The sequence below is a fragment of the Coregonus clupeaformis genome, chromosome 28, assembly GCF_020615455.1.
Source record: "Coregonus clupeaformis isolate EN_2021a chromosome 28, ASM2061545v1, whole genome shotgun sequence".
NCBI classification, from domain to species: Eukaryota; Metazoa; Chordata; class Actinopteri; order Salmoniformes; family Salmonidae; genus Coregonus; species Coregonus clupeaformis.
The window spans coordinates 2,820,384-2,838,482 of record NC_059219.1 but is presented as its reverse complement, the minus strand read 5'-3'; the positions used below and the strand labels follow the sequence as shown (position 1 = coordinate 2,838,482).

At 46.1% G+C, this 18,099-nt stretch overlaps 1 protein-coding gene across 1 annotated transcript in view; it reads left to right on the top strand.

The window, feature by feature from the left end:
- The first annotated feature begins 1,047 nt into the window (after nt 1-1,047).
- LOC121543648 (cGMP-inhibited 3',5'-cyclic phosphodiesterase A-like) overlaps nt 1,048-18,099 on the top strand; it is a 117,506-nt gene continuing 100,454 nt past the window's right edge. Inside the window, exon 1 of the mRNA XM_041853686.2 lies at nt 1,048-2,454. Within this exon, the coding sequence (XP_041709620.1) occupies nt 1,534-2,454 (921 nt within the window). The 5' untranslated portion in view covers nt 1,048-1,533. The remainder of the gene's footprint in view (nt 2,455-18,099) is intronic.

Genomic DNA, 18,099 nt, shown 5'->3' with positions numbered 1-18,099 from the left:
CCTCTGTAACTATTCCCTGGGTTGTTGCTGTAAATGAGAATGTATATTCAGTCAACTTACCTGTTAAAATAAGGGTTAAATAAATAAATAAAAAGTACATGTAAGGTCATGCATTAACAAGGTACAATGTGACAACCCAGAGATGGTAGGGAGGGAGGTTGGAGGACCAACTGCATGTCTGACTCTTACCTGTGACATACTGTAAACACACTCTCAAACACCTTTCCTCTATAATACACTGTTCCCAAAAGTTTTTATATTCTACCAAAATAGGTGAGGAGTTTATATACCAAATCTAACTAGGGTCCCAAATGGCACCGATTCCCTATATAAAGCACTACTTTTTACTGTATAGGGAATAGGGTGCCATTCATCCCACATCACAAACCTCAGATCCAGTCTTACATCATGTGGATTGTCCTTCAGTTGCACCTGCCTGGACTCCTCTTTCATGACAATAGATTTGGCTCATTCCCTAAAATCAATTACTTTGATAAAATCATAAAAGAGTTAGCCTTTGAAGTTCATTCCTTTCATAAAATATGCTATGAGAGAAGAGGTGTAAATTGAGCTAATCTTTTTAGGATATGGATTGGATGACGTAGCCCATGATGCAAGTGAGTTTAATACGCATTATTCAATGAACAACTTCTATAGAAAATACGTGGGATCTTCTGCAACCGGTTTCCTACTGAACTGAGAATATCACGAGCCATTTTCGACTATCAAGACATCATGGTATTTATTTCCAGCATAGCCTACAGAAAATGTTATAACTGATGTTCGTGGAAATAGGCCTAATTATATTGCATTCATTATCAGCATTATAATCAATACCATCACCATCATCATTGATTTGTTTTGTGACGCCTCTTGAGCCACCGGACCAAACCGGGGCTCTTTTCATCTCCGTTAAAAAAAAATAACAATATAAAAAAAACGGCAGGAAATCTCTATGTAAACATGGTTTACGTCCACGCAGCAGTATGCCACGCTTCGACAAACTCCGCTGCTGTTTCTTCAAGAGGAGAGTAGTAGCCTAGCCTATGAAGTGCAGAAGAAACGTGAGAGAGAAATAACACGGAGAGAGATAAACAGACGGAGCGGCACAAAGGAGAGAGGAGAGATAGAGGGAGATGAGAGGAGATGCAGGCAGTGACCTAGATGTTCAAATCGCCAAGAGTTGCTCTTTCTGGTTCACTGGATGGAGGCTGCTCCCGCGCAGGGAGGACTAGAGAAAATATGGGGATGTTTTACGTGGTTTGTTGAAGGCTACACAGTGAACCGTTACTTTTTTCAGTAGGTTTTTTCGTTCATTCGTGTTCTGTATTTTTATGTAGCCTACTTTGTGTGTGTGTTTTGGGGAGAAATGGGTCAATAATTTGGAAGCGCCCATGCAGTAGCGCACAGTCCCATACACTGCCGCGCGTTATGGCTCTCTCTGTCAAACATGGTTTGAAAATACACTGAGCCTTTCACATTTACACACTGCAAATATATAGTTCACGCCGCTTCCTTCCTTCCCCCTGTGTGATGGCGATGGAAGTGGAAGCTGACAGCGGCAGAGGTATATCAAGGAGCGCTCATGAGAAATGCCCGCGGGCGGTGGAGCGCAACGGCTATGTGAAAACATGTGTCACCCCTCTGTATCAGGACGCGGGTTGCCAGTCGTGGCTGAGACTCGCAGAAATATGGAGTTCCCGGAGACTGTCGTCCGCGGTGTGTGTGGGCTCTGTCTCGGTTATTCTTGCTTTGCTGGTCAGATTGGTTGCCTGGGACGTGGAGCAGCAGAGTTGCGGCAGTAACAGCGAGAATAACGGCGAGTCTGGATCTCTAGTTCATTTCGTGGTGAGCTGTGTGGTGGAACTGTTGTTGAACGTCTGGTACCTGGTGTCCCCCGTCTTCACTCTTCTATGTGCCTTCTTTTGGGTTGGCTTGTACCTGATCCGCTGCGGGGTGCTGATCCGGACCGCCGTGTTTCTGTTGGCAGTGTGTCACTTGGGCGAAGCCGCGGCGCAGTCTCTCCTGCACGGTGCGGAGGACCAGTTGCTCTCGTTCACCGCCACTGTTGTGGTTCTGTCCTGTCTAGCCGGCGGGGCGCTGATGGTGGTCAGACTCGGACAGGGTGTTTCCGTCATCGTCTTCATCAGCATCATCAGGACTGTGTCTCTCATCTCTCTCAACAAGGTCCGGGCCAGCTGGAGACCCTACCTGGCGTACCTGGTAGGAGTGCTGGGGGTCCTGCTAGCGAGGTATGCTGACCGGCTCCTGACGGGCTCAGGGCCACTCGGGGCGGATTGTAGCTACGTGACAGCGGGGAAGGAAGATAATATAATTCCGGTGTTTAAAAGGCGACGGAGGTCCAGTTCGGTGGTCTCTTCAGACATGGCGCACAGTCACAGCAACAGCAAGTCCCACCGGCGGACCTCGCTCCCATGCATTCCACGAGAACAGGTAAAAGCCTAGCTATAATTTAAATGTTTGGCTTTTTTTGTTTTTGTATTTTTCTTTCGTTTGGGTTAGGTAAAGGGAATGTCAAAAAAATGTGCCCACAATTTACGCATTGTTCCCTAATGTATTATTATTATGATTATGGTTATTATTATTGTTATTATTATTACGCCTATTATTATAACATTAGACTGGCCCTTCGAATTACTTTGCTGGATGCCTCAAAGCACAGCTTCTTCTCTCACGCATATTCCTAGAGGCTACTCTGAATATAGAACACGTGTGTTTACTTGTGCTGATTCTATCATTAGCACTTTATCTACACTATTCAATGGAAATACTCTCTGCATGCACATTCCAACCCTGGCTGCCTTTTCTCTTTCTATTTTAAAGTAGGCCACTGTTCAAATGGCAAGTATGTGTTTGTGCTTTTGAAAAACAACTGTATGCCATGGTCCAGTGGTCAGTATAGTGTATATACTCTGTGTCCAGTCCATCCATCTAGTGAAGGATTGCTTTGCCCTTCAGGTAGTACGTCATGCCAGGGTGGGTCACCTGAGACAGAGTCAGGGCTGATAACCAGCCCTCAAACCTGGCCTTTTGTTTGACCTAGCGAGGTGGCTGTGGGTCGGAGGAAAGGCTTTCAAATCAGCTCACACCAATTTTAAAAGGTTATCAGTAGTTAGAGACTGATATCAAACACATTTCCGCATGGTTTACTGTAATTGATGTGTTCTTATAAGGTAGTTACCAGGAATTGCATTCTACAGACCGGCTTGAATGTGGCTTATATGGATAAGAAATTAATCTTAAATGTGAAGGTACACATTCTAGAGTAGCTTTTTATTGTATTCAAGTGCATTTACTGACCTTGCATATTGTTTTATTTGGCCTTGTGCTTTGTTTATTTTATGTCTAAGGATACTGTGTATCCTGAGAGGGGTTTCCTGTCTTTAAGAACAGATTTTGTGCAATGTTGGACTTTTATATATCTCCTGATATATTTTCTCATCATTGAATTGCAATCCAAAGTTAGTACAGCTGCTACATTTTAAATGCAGATGTACACGTTTTGTGCATGGGACTCCCCAAGTATATAGCCTTTATAAGCTGTACAACAGAGAAGACATGCTGTACTGCTGGCAAAGCTTTTTATCCTCCTCAGCATGTATGATGTGTATGAACACATCCATATGAAGCTGAGGTACTCTAGTATCAAATCAAATCAAATCAAATTGTATTGGTCACATGCGCCGAATACAACAGGTGCAGACATTACAGTGAAATGCTTACTTACAGCCCTTAACCAACAGTGCATTTATTTTAAACAAAAAAAGTAAAAATAAAACAACAACAAAAAAAGTGTTGAGAAAAAAAAGAGCAGAAGTAAAATAAAGTGACAGTAGGGAGGCTATATATACAGGGGGGTACCGTTGCAGAGTCAATGTGCGGGGGCACCGGCTAGTTGAGGTAGTTGAGGTAATATGTACATGTGGGTAGAGTTAAAGTGACTATGCATAAATACTTAACAGAGTAGCAGCAGCGTAAAAGGATGGGGTGGGGGGCAGTGCAAATAGTCCGGGTAGCCATGATTAGCTGTTCAGGAGTCTTATGGCTTGGGGGTAGAAGCTGTTGAGAAGTCTTTTGGGACCTAGACTTGGCACTCCGGTACCGCTTGCCGTGCGGTAGCAGAGAGAACAGTCTATGACTAGGGTGGCTGGAGTCTTTGACAATTTTGAGGGCCTTCCTCTGACACCGCCTGGTATAGAGGTCCTGGATGGCAGGAAGCTTTGCCCCAGTGATGTACTGGGCCGTACGCACTACCCTCTGTAGTGCCTTGCGGTCGGAGGCCTAGCAGTTGCCATACCAGGCGGTGATGCAACCAGTCAGGATGCTCTCGATGGTGCAGCTGTAGAATTCTTTGAGGATCTGAGGACCGATGCCAAATCTTTTTAGTCTCCTGAGGGGGAATAGGCTTTGTCGTGCCCTCTTCACGACTGTCTTGGTGTGTTTGGACCATGATAGTTCGTTGGTGATGTGGACACCAAGGAACTTGAAGCTCTCAACCTGTTCCACTACAGCCCCGTCGATGAGAATGGGGGCGTGCTCAGTCCTCTTTTTTTTCCTGTAGTCCACAATCATCTCCTTTGTCTTGGTCACGTTGAGGGAGAGGTTGTTGTCCTGGCACCACACGGCCAGATCTCTGACCTCCTCTCTATAGGCTGTCTCATCGTTGTCGGTGATCAGGCCTACCACTGTTGTGTCGTCGTCAAACTTAATGATGGTGTTGGAGTCGTGCCTGGCCATGCAGTCATGGGTGAACAGAGAGTACAGGAGGGGACTGAGCACGCACCCCTGAGGGGCCCCCGTGTTGAGGATCAGTGTGGCAGATGTGTTGTTACCTACCCTTACCACCTGGGGGCGGCCCGTCAGGAAGTCCAGGATCCAGTTGCAGAGGGAGGTGTTAGAGCTGTGGGTAGTGTTCATAATGCATAATCTCGCTCTGGGTAGTGTTCATAATGCATAATCTCAACTGTGATTTCTACAACAAAGTGAATCAACAACGACTGATATCTGTCATACAACACCCTTCACTCATAAATGTTAGATTTGTTGTTCCTGATCTTCAAGGGTAAACTTTCACAACAGCTCTATCTCCTCCACACCTTCTCAGCAGTTACTACTGTGTTGCCTCCCATTGAAGTTACGCCCTCTAGTGATAGTTTAGAATAAACAAAAATAAAAAGGTATCCAAGTTGAGATAATATCCGTGTTTAGGCCATGTGTTTAGGTGTTGACTGTTGAGTGACTTTGGGCACATCCCTTTTGAACAGTGTGTTAGCGATGGGCCATATGATCGAATCATGTTCAATGATGCTGATCAACCTCACTAACGACACACGACGACACGAGGTCTGACAAATTGGCCCCCCTCTCTCAGGGTACATGGTTACGGGAGCTTTGAAACTCAAAAGGCCTTGCGATTGGTCAGGGTGAGTGCTGTGCTGTGCGGAGCGGCAGGCCAGGCAGCGTGTCCTGTCCTCCACAGGCGTCTCCTTGAAGTGAGTTGCGTAAGCCTCTTGAGAGAGAAGGCTAGCTACACCAGGAGAGGCTCACTGGCTGGATGAAAACAAGTCTGTCTGACAAACAGGCCTGGTCGCTGGTCAGCAGGTTCACTGTATGTTCTGTACAGTATGGGAAATGATCAAATGTCACCTATTCCCCATGATGGTAGGACATTATTCTGTATTCTCCATAGTGAACGGCTTTTTAGTGCAATGCAAATGGAACAGGGTATAATTTGAGAAACAGCCTTTTGTTTTTCCCAAGGGTTAAAAAAAACCTTATCTCGTTTTGTGTGTGTGTGCACGTGCTTGCATGCGTGTAGGTGTGCATGCATGTATGTGTGTGTGTGTGTGTGTGTATTGTGTGTGTAGCTCTCCTCTGGGTGCAGTTCTCGCTCAACTCAGAGAAGCATAGATTTTCATAAACCTGTCCTCCTGCAGTATTTATGAGCCAGCCTCCGCTGACTGCCTGCCAGAATGTGTTCTTGCTTTACATTGCAGCATCAAACAGCTCCAAGAAGTCCTCCACTGCCTCTTCAAACGTTCCTGTCGCCATTGTTTTGCTCTATGTAGCCATAATGTCACGTTTATCGATGTGTTTATAGACGTGTAAGCTAGGCTTTATGAACATTCAGTTATTAGTAAATAATTACCATCTGTATAAATAGCATGTATAGTTTGATGAACACATTGTAATGTCAGATGAAACTGTTTCAGATAGATTACTGCTTCATAAAGAGCTTTTTAATGAATTTCAGGGGGGGTTTCTTAGAACATTAGAGTACTTCTAATGGCATATAATGATATAAATCTTTTTTTAGACTGAGTGCATGCAGAGACAGTGTGAGTAGCTCTGTGGTAGCGCTGCAGGGGGCTAGCTAGCTGCAAAATATGTTTGTGTTTTAGCAGAGGCTTCTAGAGGGATATGATTCAAGGAAATACCCTTTTCTAGTGGATTTGGGGCCAATTCAATCCAACGTTTGGCTCAGTAATAGCGAAGTTGTAAGTAGGACATTTAAAAAAGCCATTTTATTTGAGATTAGTTCTCCTTCTCATTTTCCCCAATAACACACACATATTATATATTATTATTATTTTTATTATTTTTATTATTTTTATTATTTTTATTATTTTTATTATTATTATATTATATTATATTATATTATTATTATAATATTATTATTATTATTATTATTATTATTATTATATTATATTAGATATTATTATTATTATTATTATTATTATATTATATGTATATTATACAATGCTATACATAATAACAATGCCTCTACTAAAATAGTTGAATACTTGAAAAATAGTTGGGGAATGAGGCTCCAACAGTCTATAAACAGTTCAGAATTTTGTTCAATTATCAAACTGTATATGACCTAATTATGTAACGTCTTCATATTTCTATGCCACAGCGAGAGAGAGGGAGGGAATGACAGAAAGAGAGAAAGAGAGAGAGGGAGGGTGTGATTCAGTTGAATTTGAAGGAGAAAAGGGTGCAGCGAGAATCTATTTGAGGGAAACCCTATTCTCTCAATGACGCACATTCATTCCCACAGAGACCCGCCACATTACGCTCTGTGCCATAGATTCCTGAATTTCTGTGCCACTGATACAAGGTTAGTGGGCTGGACTATTCTATCTGCCCTCATAGGTTTAGACTATAGTCCCCAAAAAGGCCTGGATCATGTACAGATTATGGATCTTAATTTGATCACCCTGTTGCAGGAGAACTTTCCTGCAATGCAGGAAATGTAAAGCTTGTAGTGTATTTGAGGTTTAAAAAGGCTTCTGAAGTTTAATTCCCACTCTGAAATTTCAGACTTGATTTTCCCTTAAGAAAAATGTATCTACCCCTACAGAAATGTCCATTAATTATAATCCACATAATAATTCACATTTCCTGTTGCTGCAGGATTATTTTCATGCTGCAGCAAACTGGCTCAAATTAAGATCCTACATCTGTACAAAAACAAATTAACTTGGAACCGGTTTCTACTTAACGTAATGACATCTTGTGTGTGTCGTAGCTAGGCCCCTCACTCACAACCAAAATCAGGTTGACCGTGCCGAGCTTGTGTGTGTGCGTGTGTGTTGAGCATATTCCTCTACATGTTGTCATAGTGTACATTCACCTGTTTTCATCTTGTCGGAAGCAGAGAGGGTGTCGTTTCCACCTGACAACTAGACATGCTGAATGTTGACTTTATTAGTCTGCCTAGCCCTCTCTGTTTAATTGAGCTTGTCTGTGTGTGAATGGACAGAGGGATCTTTTACGCACACACTCACACGCACCCACAAGCTCTGCACGGCCAACCTTATTTTGGTTGTGTGTGAGAGGGGCCTAGCTGCGACTGTGAGAGGGCGTCCGTGGAATGTGTAGCTTCAGCTGGATGATGGGGCCGCCGGCTGCCAAACCTCATTCATTTAAAAAAAAACAGCGCTGCACAGCGGCCTGAGTATCAGAGATCAACACCACCAATACATGGTCCTGGAGAGGAAGAGAGACGGAGAGGTCGAGGTAGGGAGGTAAAGAGAGATGCAGGGGAAGAAGGTAGTGGGAGGGAGAAGCAAAGAGAGAGGGGGAGAGGGAGAGAGGGAGAAGAGAGGGAGCGGCAGAGGAAGATGTAGATTGATAGACAGAGAGGCAGGGGTAAAGGATAGGAGAGGTAGAGAAAGAAAGACTGAGAGAAAGAGAAGCCCTTATGTCACCAGGCGTGCAGCTGAATCACTTATGAAGAAAAAAAAATGAATGGACCGCCTCATTCAGGCCAAAGGGAGGTGGAGAAGGAGGGAGGGATGAATGGAGGGCAGAGAGCAAGTGAGGAAGAGAAGGATGGGGGATGGAGAGTGGTGAAAGACGTGAGAGAGATGGAGAGAAATGGAGGAGGAGAACAGTTTCCTGCAAAGTCTACCAAATATGCCAGTCGTAACAGGACAACAGCCTAGCTGGCCTGTGAAACCTCACCACTGTTATTATAAACACACCACAGCGCCGCTCTGCTCACCAAAACACTAACAGACACCACGCTCAAATACTAACACACACTCACTCCAAACACTAAAATATTTCTACAGTTCCTGCTGCAGCAGCCAAGACAGTGTCTCCTATATAGACAATGTTTCTTTTTCATGTACTCGTTTTTTCTATCCAGTACCTGAAGGTACACTAGGATCTGGGTTGTTTTCCATTTCCATTCACTAATTAAACATAGCAGATGCCTGTATAGTCTCACATTAGCCTATGAAAAGCCAGTATTGTGTCGGGAGTTAGAGACCAGAGTAATCCCAAAGAGAAATTCTGCCTCCGGTTGTCACAGTCTGACTTATCCTCCTCATTAGGAGTTCATTATCAGCCTCACGTCAGCATCACTCACATATGAGACAGGAGGGATGGGATGTGTCTGTATGCTTGCCTGGGCAGCCAAGCGAATGCTCCATGTATGTATACATGCATGATTGTGAAGACACGTTTATGTGTGTCCACATATGGTTTGTCCACATACCGGTATGTGTGTGTCTATGCAAGGTGGGTGCACAGTCTGTATGGATAATTGTGTACCCACATGTGGATGTGTTTGTGCATCTGTGTGCATTTCTGAAAATGTGTGTGTGTGTGTGTGTGTGTGTGTGTGTGTGTGTGTGTGTGTGTGTGTACCAGCGAGAGAGATAAAGCTCACGCCCCAACTCTAGCTTACTAGCTGTAGCTGTAGGGCTGCTAAGCGCACTGCTAAGAGGCAGCTTGTTATTTTAACCTGGACTGACCGCTGCCCAGCTCCCTTCTCCCCCGCTCCCTGCTCTCCTCCTCCTCTCTCTCCTGCTCCCCTCTCCCCTGCAACCCACTCCCTGCTCCCTGCTCCCCTCTCCCTGCTCCCAACTTCCTACTCCCCTCACCCTGCTCCCGGCTAGCCTCTCCTCTCTCCCCTCTATGCGCTCCCCTCTCCCCGCTGCCCATATACAGAGTGGCTACCCTGCTGGCCAGTCATATGAGCCCCTGGCCCAGACAAGGAGCGTACTGTTACCCACTCAATGGTGTGTTTTAGTTTGAAAATATGCCCGGGGGGGGTTAGAGAGTCAGCCTTTAACAGAAACCAGGTCTGTACATCTGTCTGTTTGGCCTTCTGAAAACGAGGGAGAGCAAGGGAGAGGCTAGACATTTTTTGGGGGAAGGATTTTGGTGCAGGGTTTGTTTTCTCTGAGTCTATTTTAATTAGAGAGAGAAGTGGGCTAAATGCTGCCGTGTAACACAGCACAGCACAGTGACATGTTCAGGAGGAGAGGCGTGGAGGAGTCTCAGTCAGCATACGAGGAGGTGTACAGCTGCATGGTCAGATTTGTTGTTGTTGTTGAAGGAAGAGAAGTTTATTAAAATAATTATCCAAAGGGTGTTTTTCTCAGTTCGTTGGACAGCTAATATGATCAATCGTGTGAATTCGATGAATTATAAGTGTAATGAGAAAATATGATACATTTCTCTAAACGTCTACAATAGCATCCAGTTATAAGAAATGAATGGTGCAGTTCCATGTAGCAGCAGCATCAGATAACTGTCCTTGAGAAGCCTTCCAGATGACCACAGTCCTCATAAACCATAGCTCCAGTCCACAGGTCAAGTCACTGTGGTTGATTACCATGGCCCAGTTGAGCATGCAGCGTTACTGTCTTCGGTGTGTGTGTGTGTGTTTGAGCGATGAGTGTTTATAAATGTGTGTACTGTATAAACAGGTCATTATTGTAAAATATAATTATTTCTCAATGGCTTACCTGGCCAAATAAAGGCTTGAAAAATTGACATTACAGATTGTTGTTGCTTTGGAATAAAATCTCATACATTTCTGAATTGAGCTTTATGTGGACCAAGAGGGTTCCAGGCTAGCCCTCTGAGTCGCCCAATGATTCTGCGCTGTAATCAGTCTGTTGGGCTGCAGTGTTTGCCCTCCCTGCTCCCTGCCTCCCTCCCTGCCTCTTCCAAGGCTCCACGGTGCGTGGTACTGTGGTTGTCTATCAGATAATTGCCAGCATAATTGAATCACATGCAGCTGGTGGTGTTTTTCACTCCCATTACTCTCCTCTCTCCTTGCTTGTGTAATGCTGCTTTTACGCACAACACAATGGAGACGTGCGCAATGCAATGAATTGCACGAAGCTGTCTGTTCCTGGAGCCAAAGAGAGCCTGCTGCTGGGTTACACTAGGTTAGATCAGATCTTTATCCGGAGAAATGGGTCTGGGATTGGATAGGGGCAGTAGGCTACCTGCCTGTTTCTGCTTAAGCCAAGAAGTTGTTGTCTTGTTTTGGCAAGGCAACAATGTACTAGTGTTGGATGCAGATGTCTTGGAACTATTAATGAGTCATAAATTAGCTAAGCTTAGTATATACAGTGCCTTCGGAAAGTATTCAGATCCCTTGAATTTTTCCACATTTTGTTAGGTTACAGCCTTATTCTAAAATGGATATATATATTTCTTTCATCAATCTACACACAATATTATTTTTTTACGTAAATATTACATTTACATAAGTTTTCAGACCCTTTACGCAGTACTTTGTTGAAGCACCTTTGGCAGCGATTACAGCCTCGAGTCTTCTTGGGTATGACGCTACAAGCTTGGCACACCTGTATTTGGGGAGTTTCTCCCATTCTTCTCTGCAGATCCTCTCAAGCTCTGTCAGGTTGGATGGGGAGTGTTGCTGCACAGCTATTTTCAGGTCTCTCCAGAGATGTTCGGGTTCAAGTCCGGGCTCTGGTTGGGCCACTCAAGGACATTCAGAGACTTGTCCCGAAGTCACTCCTGCGTTGTCTTGGTTGTGTGCTGAGGGTCGTTGTCCTGTTGGAAGGTGAACCTTTGCCCCAGTCTGAGGTCCTGAGCGCTCTGGAGCAGGTTTTCATCAAGAATCTCTCTGTACTTTGCTCCGTTCATATTTCCCTCGATCCTGACTACTCTCCCAGTCCCTGCCGCTGAAAAATATCTCCACAGCATGATGCTGCCACCCCCATGCTTCACCGTAGGGATGGTGCCAGGTTTCCTCCAGACGTGATGCTTGGCATTCATGCCAAAGAGTTCAATTTTGGTTTCATCAGACCAGATAATCTTGTTTCTCATGTCTGAGAGTCCTTTAGGTGCCTTTTGGCAAACTCCAAGCGGGCTGTCATGTGCCTTTTACTGAGGAGTGTCTTCCGTCTGGCCACACTACCATAAAGGCCTGATTGGTGGAGTGCTGCATAGATGGTTGTCCTTCTGGAAGGTTCTCTCATCTTCACAGAGGAACTCTGAAGCTCTGTCAGAGTGACCATCGGGTTCTTGGTCACCTCCCTGACCATGGTCCTTCTCCCCCGATTGCTCAGTTTGGCCGGGCGGCCAGCTCTAGGAATAGTCTTGGTGGTTCCAAACTTCTTCCATTTAAGAATGATGGAGGCCACTGTGTTCTTGGGGACCTTCAATGCTGCAGAAATGTTTTGGTACCCTTCCCCAGATCTGTGCCTCGACACAATTCTGTCTCGGAGCTCTACGGACAATTCCTTTGACCTCATGGCTTGGTTTTTGCTCTGACATGCACTGTCAACTGTGGGACCTTATATAGACAGGTGTGTGCCTTTCCAAATCATGTCCAATAAATTGAATTTACCCCAGGTGGACTCCAATCAAGTTGTAGAAACATCTCAAGGATGATCAATTAAGATTTCTTTTAAAATCCATTTTATAATAAGGCTGTAACGTAACAAAATGTGGAAAAAGGGAAGGGGTCTGAATACTTTCCGAATGCACTGTATATGTACAGTGCCTTCAGAAAGTATCCGTACCCCTTGACTTATTCCACATTTTGTTGTGTTACAGCCTGAATTCAAAATTGACTAAATATATATTTTTTCCCACCCATCTACACACAATACCCCATAATGACAAAGTGAAAACATGTTTTTAGACATTTTTGCAAAATTATTGAAAAGGAAATACAGAAATATTTAATTCACATAAGGATTCACACCCCTCAGTCAATACATGTTAGAATCACCTCTGGGTAAGTCTCTAAGCACTTTGCACACCTGGATTGTACAATATTTGCACATTATTAATTTTTGAATTCTTCAAGCTTGGTTGTTGATCATTGCTAGACAGCCATTTTCAAGTCTTGCCATAGATTTCCAAGCCGATTTAAGTCAAAACTGTAACTAGGCCACTCAGGAACACTCAATGTCGTCTTGGTAAGCAAGTCCAGTGTATATATTTGGCCTTGTGTTTTAGGTTATTGTCCTGCTGAAAGGGGAATTTGTCTCCCAGTGTCTGGTGGAAAGCAGACTGAACTAGGGTTTCCTCTAGGATTTAGCCTGTGCTTAGCTCTATTCTGGGTTTTTTATCCTAAAAAACTCCCAAGTCCTTGCCAATGACAAGCATACCCATAACAAGATGCAGCCACCAGATATGCTTGATAATATGAAGAGTGGTACTCAGTGTGTCACGATCGTTGGTGAACGGGACGGACCAAGGCGCAGCGTGATATGCATACTTGTTTATTTGACTATTAAACACAACGACAAAACAAGAAACGAAACGTGAAGTCCAAGGTACACAAACAACATACCTAACACGGAACAAGATCCCACAACCCACTAGTGCCAATAGGCTGCCTAAGTATGGTCCCCAATCAGAGACAACGAGAGACAGCTGCCTCTGATTGGGAACCACACCGGCCAACATAGATGTAGACATACTAGAACTACAACATAGAAATACACAACATAGAAACTACACACCCTGACTCAACATATACGAGTCCCCTGAGTCAGGGCGTGACAGTACCCCCCCACCCCCCAAAGGTGCGGACTCCGACCGCGCAACATAAACATAACAGGGTAGGGGCCGGGTGGGCATTCCGCCTCGGAGGCGGATCCGGCTCAGGGCGTGACGACCTCTCACTCTTCGCCTCCCTGTTGCGCCCCTGGTCTGGTCTAGACCTCGGCGCGTTGCTTCCCCTCTCCTTCCTCCCACTATACTCCAAGCCCTGTCTGGACCCTGGTGTGGGAGACCCCGAACCTGGAGAGGGGCTGACGTCTGGGTCTGGATTGAAGCCGCTGACCGGAGCTGGACCGGGCACCGGTGGAGCGGACTGCTCAGGCTCCGGACTGGAGCCGCTGACCGGCGCTGGACTGGGCACCGGTGGAGTGGACTGCTCTGGCTCCGGAGTGGAGCCGCTGACCGGATCTGGACTGGACCCCGGTGGAGCGGACTACTCTGGCTCCGGAGTGGAGCCACTGACCGGAGCTGGATCAGGCACCGGTGGAGCGGATTGCTCTGGCTCCGGAGTGGAGCAGCTGACCGGAGCTGAACTGGACATCGGTGGAGCGGACTGCTCTGGCTCCGGAGTAAAGCAGCTGACCGGTGCCGAACCAGGCACCGGTGGAACAGGCACGGGCCGTGCCGGACTGGACACACACACCACTGGCTTGGTGCGAAGAGCAGGAACAGGCCGGAACGGGCTGGCGACGCGCACCACTGGCTTGGTGCGAGGGGCAGGAACAGGCCGGGCCGGGCTGGCGACGCGCACCACTAGCTTGGTGCGAGGGACAGGAACAGGCCGGACCGGGCTGGCGACGCGCACCACTGGCTTGGTGCGAGGGGCAGGAACAGGCCGGACCAGGCTGGCGACACGCACCACTGGTTTGGTGCGAGGGGCAGGAACAGGCCAGGCCGGGCTGGCGACGCGCACCACTGGCCTGGTGCGAGGAGCAGGAACGGGCCGGACCGGACTGCGAAGGCGGACTGGAGGTCTGGAGCGGAGAGCTGGCACAACCCGTCCTGGCTGGCTGCCCACTTTCGCACTACACGTGCGGGGCGCTGGCACAGGACGCACTGGGCTGTGCACGCGCACTGGCGATACAGCTCGTAGAACTGGCGCAGGATACGCGGGACAGAGGAGGCGTACTGGAGACCAGGAGCGTTGAGCCGGCACACCCCGTCCTGGCTGGATGCCCATCTTCGCACGGCACGTGCGTGGTGCAAGCACAGGACGTACAGGACTGTGCCGGCACACTGGCGACACAGTACGTAGCTCCGCATAACATGGAGCTTGCCAAGTCATACGCCTTCTCGCATGAGTACGGGAGTTGGCTCTGCTCTAACCCTAGGCTCCGCCAACCACCCTCTTAGCCCCCCCAAACATTTTTATTGGGGCTGTCTCTCGGACTTCTTCCTCAACCGGCTTCCTGTGTGCTGCCGTTGCTCCTCTCCTGCCTGGGCATCTACTTTTGCCCATGGCCCTTTCCCCGCAAATATCTCCTCCCATGACCACCATTTGCCCACCTGTGACATGGCAATTCGCTCTTCCTGGGCACGCTGCTTGGTCCTCGTTTGGTGGGATCTTCTGTCACGATCGTTGGTGAACGGGACGGACCAAGGCGCAGCGTGATATGCATACATGTTTATTTGACTATTAAACACAACGACAAAACAAGAAACGAAACGTGAAGTCCAAGGTACACAAACAACATACCTAACACGGAACAAGATCCCACAACCCACTAGTGCCAATAGGCTGCCTAAGTATGGTCCCCAATCAGAGACAACGAGCGACAGCTGCCTCTGATTGGGAACCACACCGGCCAACATAGATGTAGACATACTAGAACTACAACATAGAAATACACAACATAGAAACTACACACCCTGACTCAACATATACGAGTCCCCTGAGTCAGGGCGTGACACAGTGATGTGTTGCATTTGCCCCAAACATAACGCTTTGTATTCAGGACATGAAGTTAATTTCTTTGCCACATTCTTTGCAGTTTTACTTTAGTGCCTTATTGCAAACAGGATGCCTGTTTTGGAATATTTGTATTCTATACAGGCTTCTTTCTTTTCACTCTGTCATTTAGGTTAGTATTGTGGAATAAATACAATGTTGTTGACCCATTCTCCTATCACAGCCATTAAACTCTGTAACTGTTTGGCCTCATGGTGAAATCCCTGAGTGGTTTCCTTCCTCTCCGGCAACTGAGTTAGGAAGGACGCCTGAATTTATGTAGTGACTGAGTGTATTGATACACCATCCAAAGTGCAATTAATAACTTCACCATGCTCAAAGGGATATTCAATGTCTGCTTTTATTATTTTTACCCATCTACCAATATGTGCCCTTCGTTGTGAGGCATTGGAAAACCTCAATGGTCTTTGTAGTTGAATCCTTGTTTGAAATTCACTGCTCGACTGAGGGACCTTACAGATAATTGTATGTGTGGGGTACAGAGATGAAGTAGTCATAGTCATATTATTGCATACAGAGTGAGTCCATGCATCTTATTATGTGACTTGTAAAGCACATTTTTACTCCTGAACGTATTTAGGCTTGCCATAACAAAGGGGTTAAATACTTATTGACTCAAGACATTTATGGGGTATGCCAGTGACACAAAATCTCAATTTTATCAATTTTAAATTCAGGCTGTAATACAACAAAATGTGGAAAAAGTCAAGGGTGTGAATACTTTCTGAAGGCACTCAATGTGTTGTATGCAAGGCCTAAAATGCACAGAGTGAAGTAGAGAAAGAACTAAGACAGTGGGTGTTCACTCTGCCCTATCCTACAGCCAGCCTGCCAGACCTGCTATGTTCTATGTGTTCATGATGTTCTGTAATTATTCCCTAGTATTTGGGTGGTCATTTTGTGTACACAAGGCAAGGCATTCTGAGCACAGACGAATGCAGTGACTGAATACAGTGACTGAAGGCGCTTGAAAATGACATCATTATGCTGGTGAACATTAGGCCTTTTTTATTTGTTTGTTTTTCTTTGCCGACACACAACCTTTTCTCCGTTTTTTCATACGCTGGATAAGTTTTATGAGGCCATAGGGATAAACAGGATTTTTATTTTTTATTTTTGTCAGGTTCTCAACCGGAGTAGCTATCTTGTTGGTTGTTTTGGGGTGGAGGACGGGTGGTTGCGTCGCATCCTCAGGTGTGTCCCAGCTGCCACACAAGCGCACACACACCTCCACCCTCCATGAATTACTTCCAGAAGGCCTAATGGGTTCCAGAGCAGGGAGAGTGGCTTTAAAACCCAGGCAAATAACAAGTGTGTGTGTGTGTGATGGCTGACTGGTGGCTCGTTACCTCACAGCTGCTGGGCTGATGACGCGGTGCAGAATTAGCTTATAAATGCAAAATAACTCAATAAACTTGGGACAACACAGCATGTGAAACAAACATTATTAGCTGGTGTCTGTAAGTGTATTTGTGTGTATCACAGAGAGAGAGTGTGTGTGTAGTGTACTGTGTGTACCGTGTGAACAGTAAACACTTTACAAGTGTGTTACGTGTGACAGAGGGAGCTTTCGAGTGCGGCTAGGGGTGTGAAAAGGAAAGTGGAAATGTGACATTTTGTGAAGGGAGGTGTTCCAAGTCCCTAAGCTGAAGAGATCTCCAGAACCCCATCCTACGCCTCTTTCTCCTCCACTCTCTAAGGTGACGATGACGATGACACTTCCATGACACTAAGGTACAGTACCTGAGGTCTCTGGCAGTGACGTGTGATGACACAGGGTGACGTGTTAACTGTAGTGGCACAGGGAGATGGGGACTGATATGAAATGAAGCGCCAACCATTTCTCCCCCTTGCCTTGAACCAGAGTAGGAACGGCCCTGTACCAACCCACACAAACTGCACTGGTCGTTACATAAGACCCAATGACCACTGTCCCTCTACATCTCACTCTGCCTGCTTAGCTGTAGATAATTATCTCTCTCTCTCTCTCTCTCTCTCTCTCTCTCTCTCTCTCTCTCTCTCTCTCTCCCACTCCATCTCCCTGTCTGCATCTCTCTCTCTCTCTCTCTCTCTCTCTCTCTCTCTCTCTCTCTCTCTCTCTCTCTCTCTCTCTCTCTCTCTCTCTCTCTCTCTCTCTCTCTCTCAGTCTCCATCTTTCAGAGGACAGATGCCAGCAGCGGCATGGCAACCTCAGCTGCCATCACCCACTGTTATGTAAGGCAGACCTCTCTCTGTGTGTGTGTGCGTGCGTATGCGTGCGCATTCATTTTTGCCTGATTTGCCCGATGTGTCTGTGATGGAACGGACCATCATGTGGGGCTGGGGTGGACCATCATGTAGGGCTGTGGTGGAGCATGGTAACTGAGAGATGGTTGGTTGTGTTTAGAAATACACTCTTGTTACTCATGCTTCTCAAAGTACTGAAAGCCCATGTCCTGGGCCCGTAACTTTGTTCACGGTCCCTGCCACCCCCACAGGAGACCCACATACAGTTGAAGTCGGAAGTTTACATACACCTTAGCCAAATACATTTAAACTCAGTTTTTCACAATTCCTGACATTTAATCCTAGTAAAAAATCCCTGTTTTACGCCAGTTAGGATCACCATTTTATTTTAAGAATCTGAAATGTCAGAATAATAGTAGAGAGAATTATTTATTTAAGCTTTTATTTCATTCATCACATTCCCAATGGGTCAGAAGTTTACATACACTCAATTAGTATTTGGTAGCATTGCCTTTAAATTGTTTAACTTGGGTCAAAGGTTTCGGGTAGCCTTCCACAAGCTTCCCACAATAAGTTGGGTGACTTTT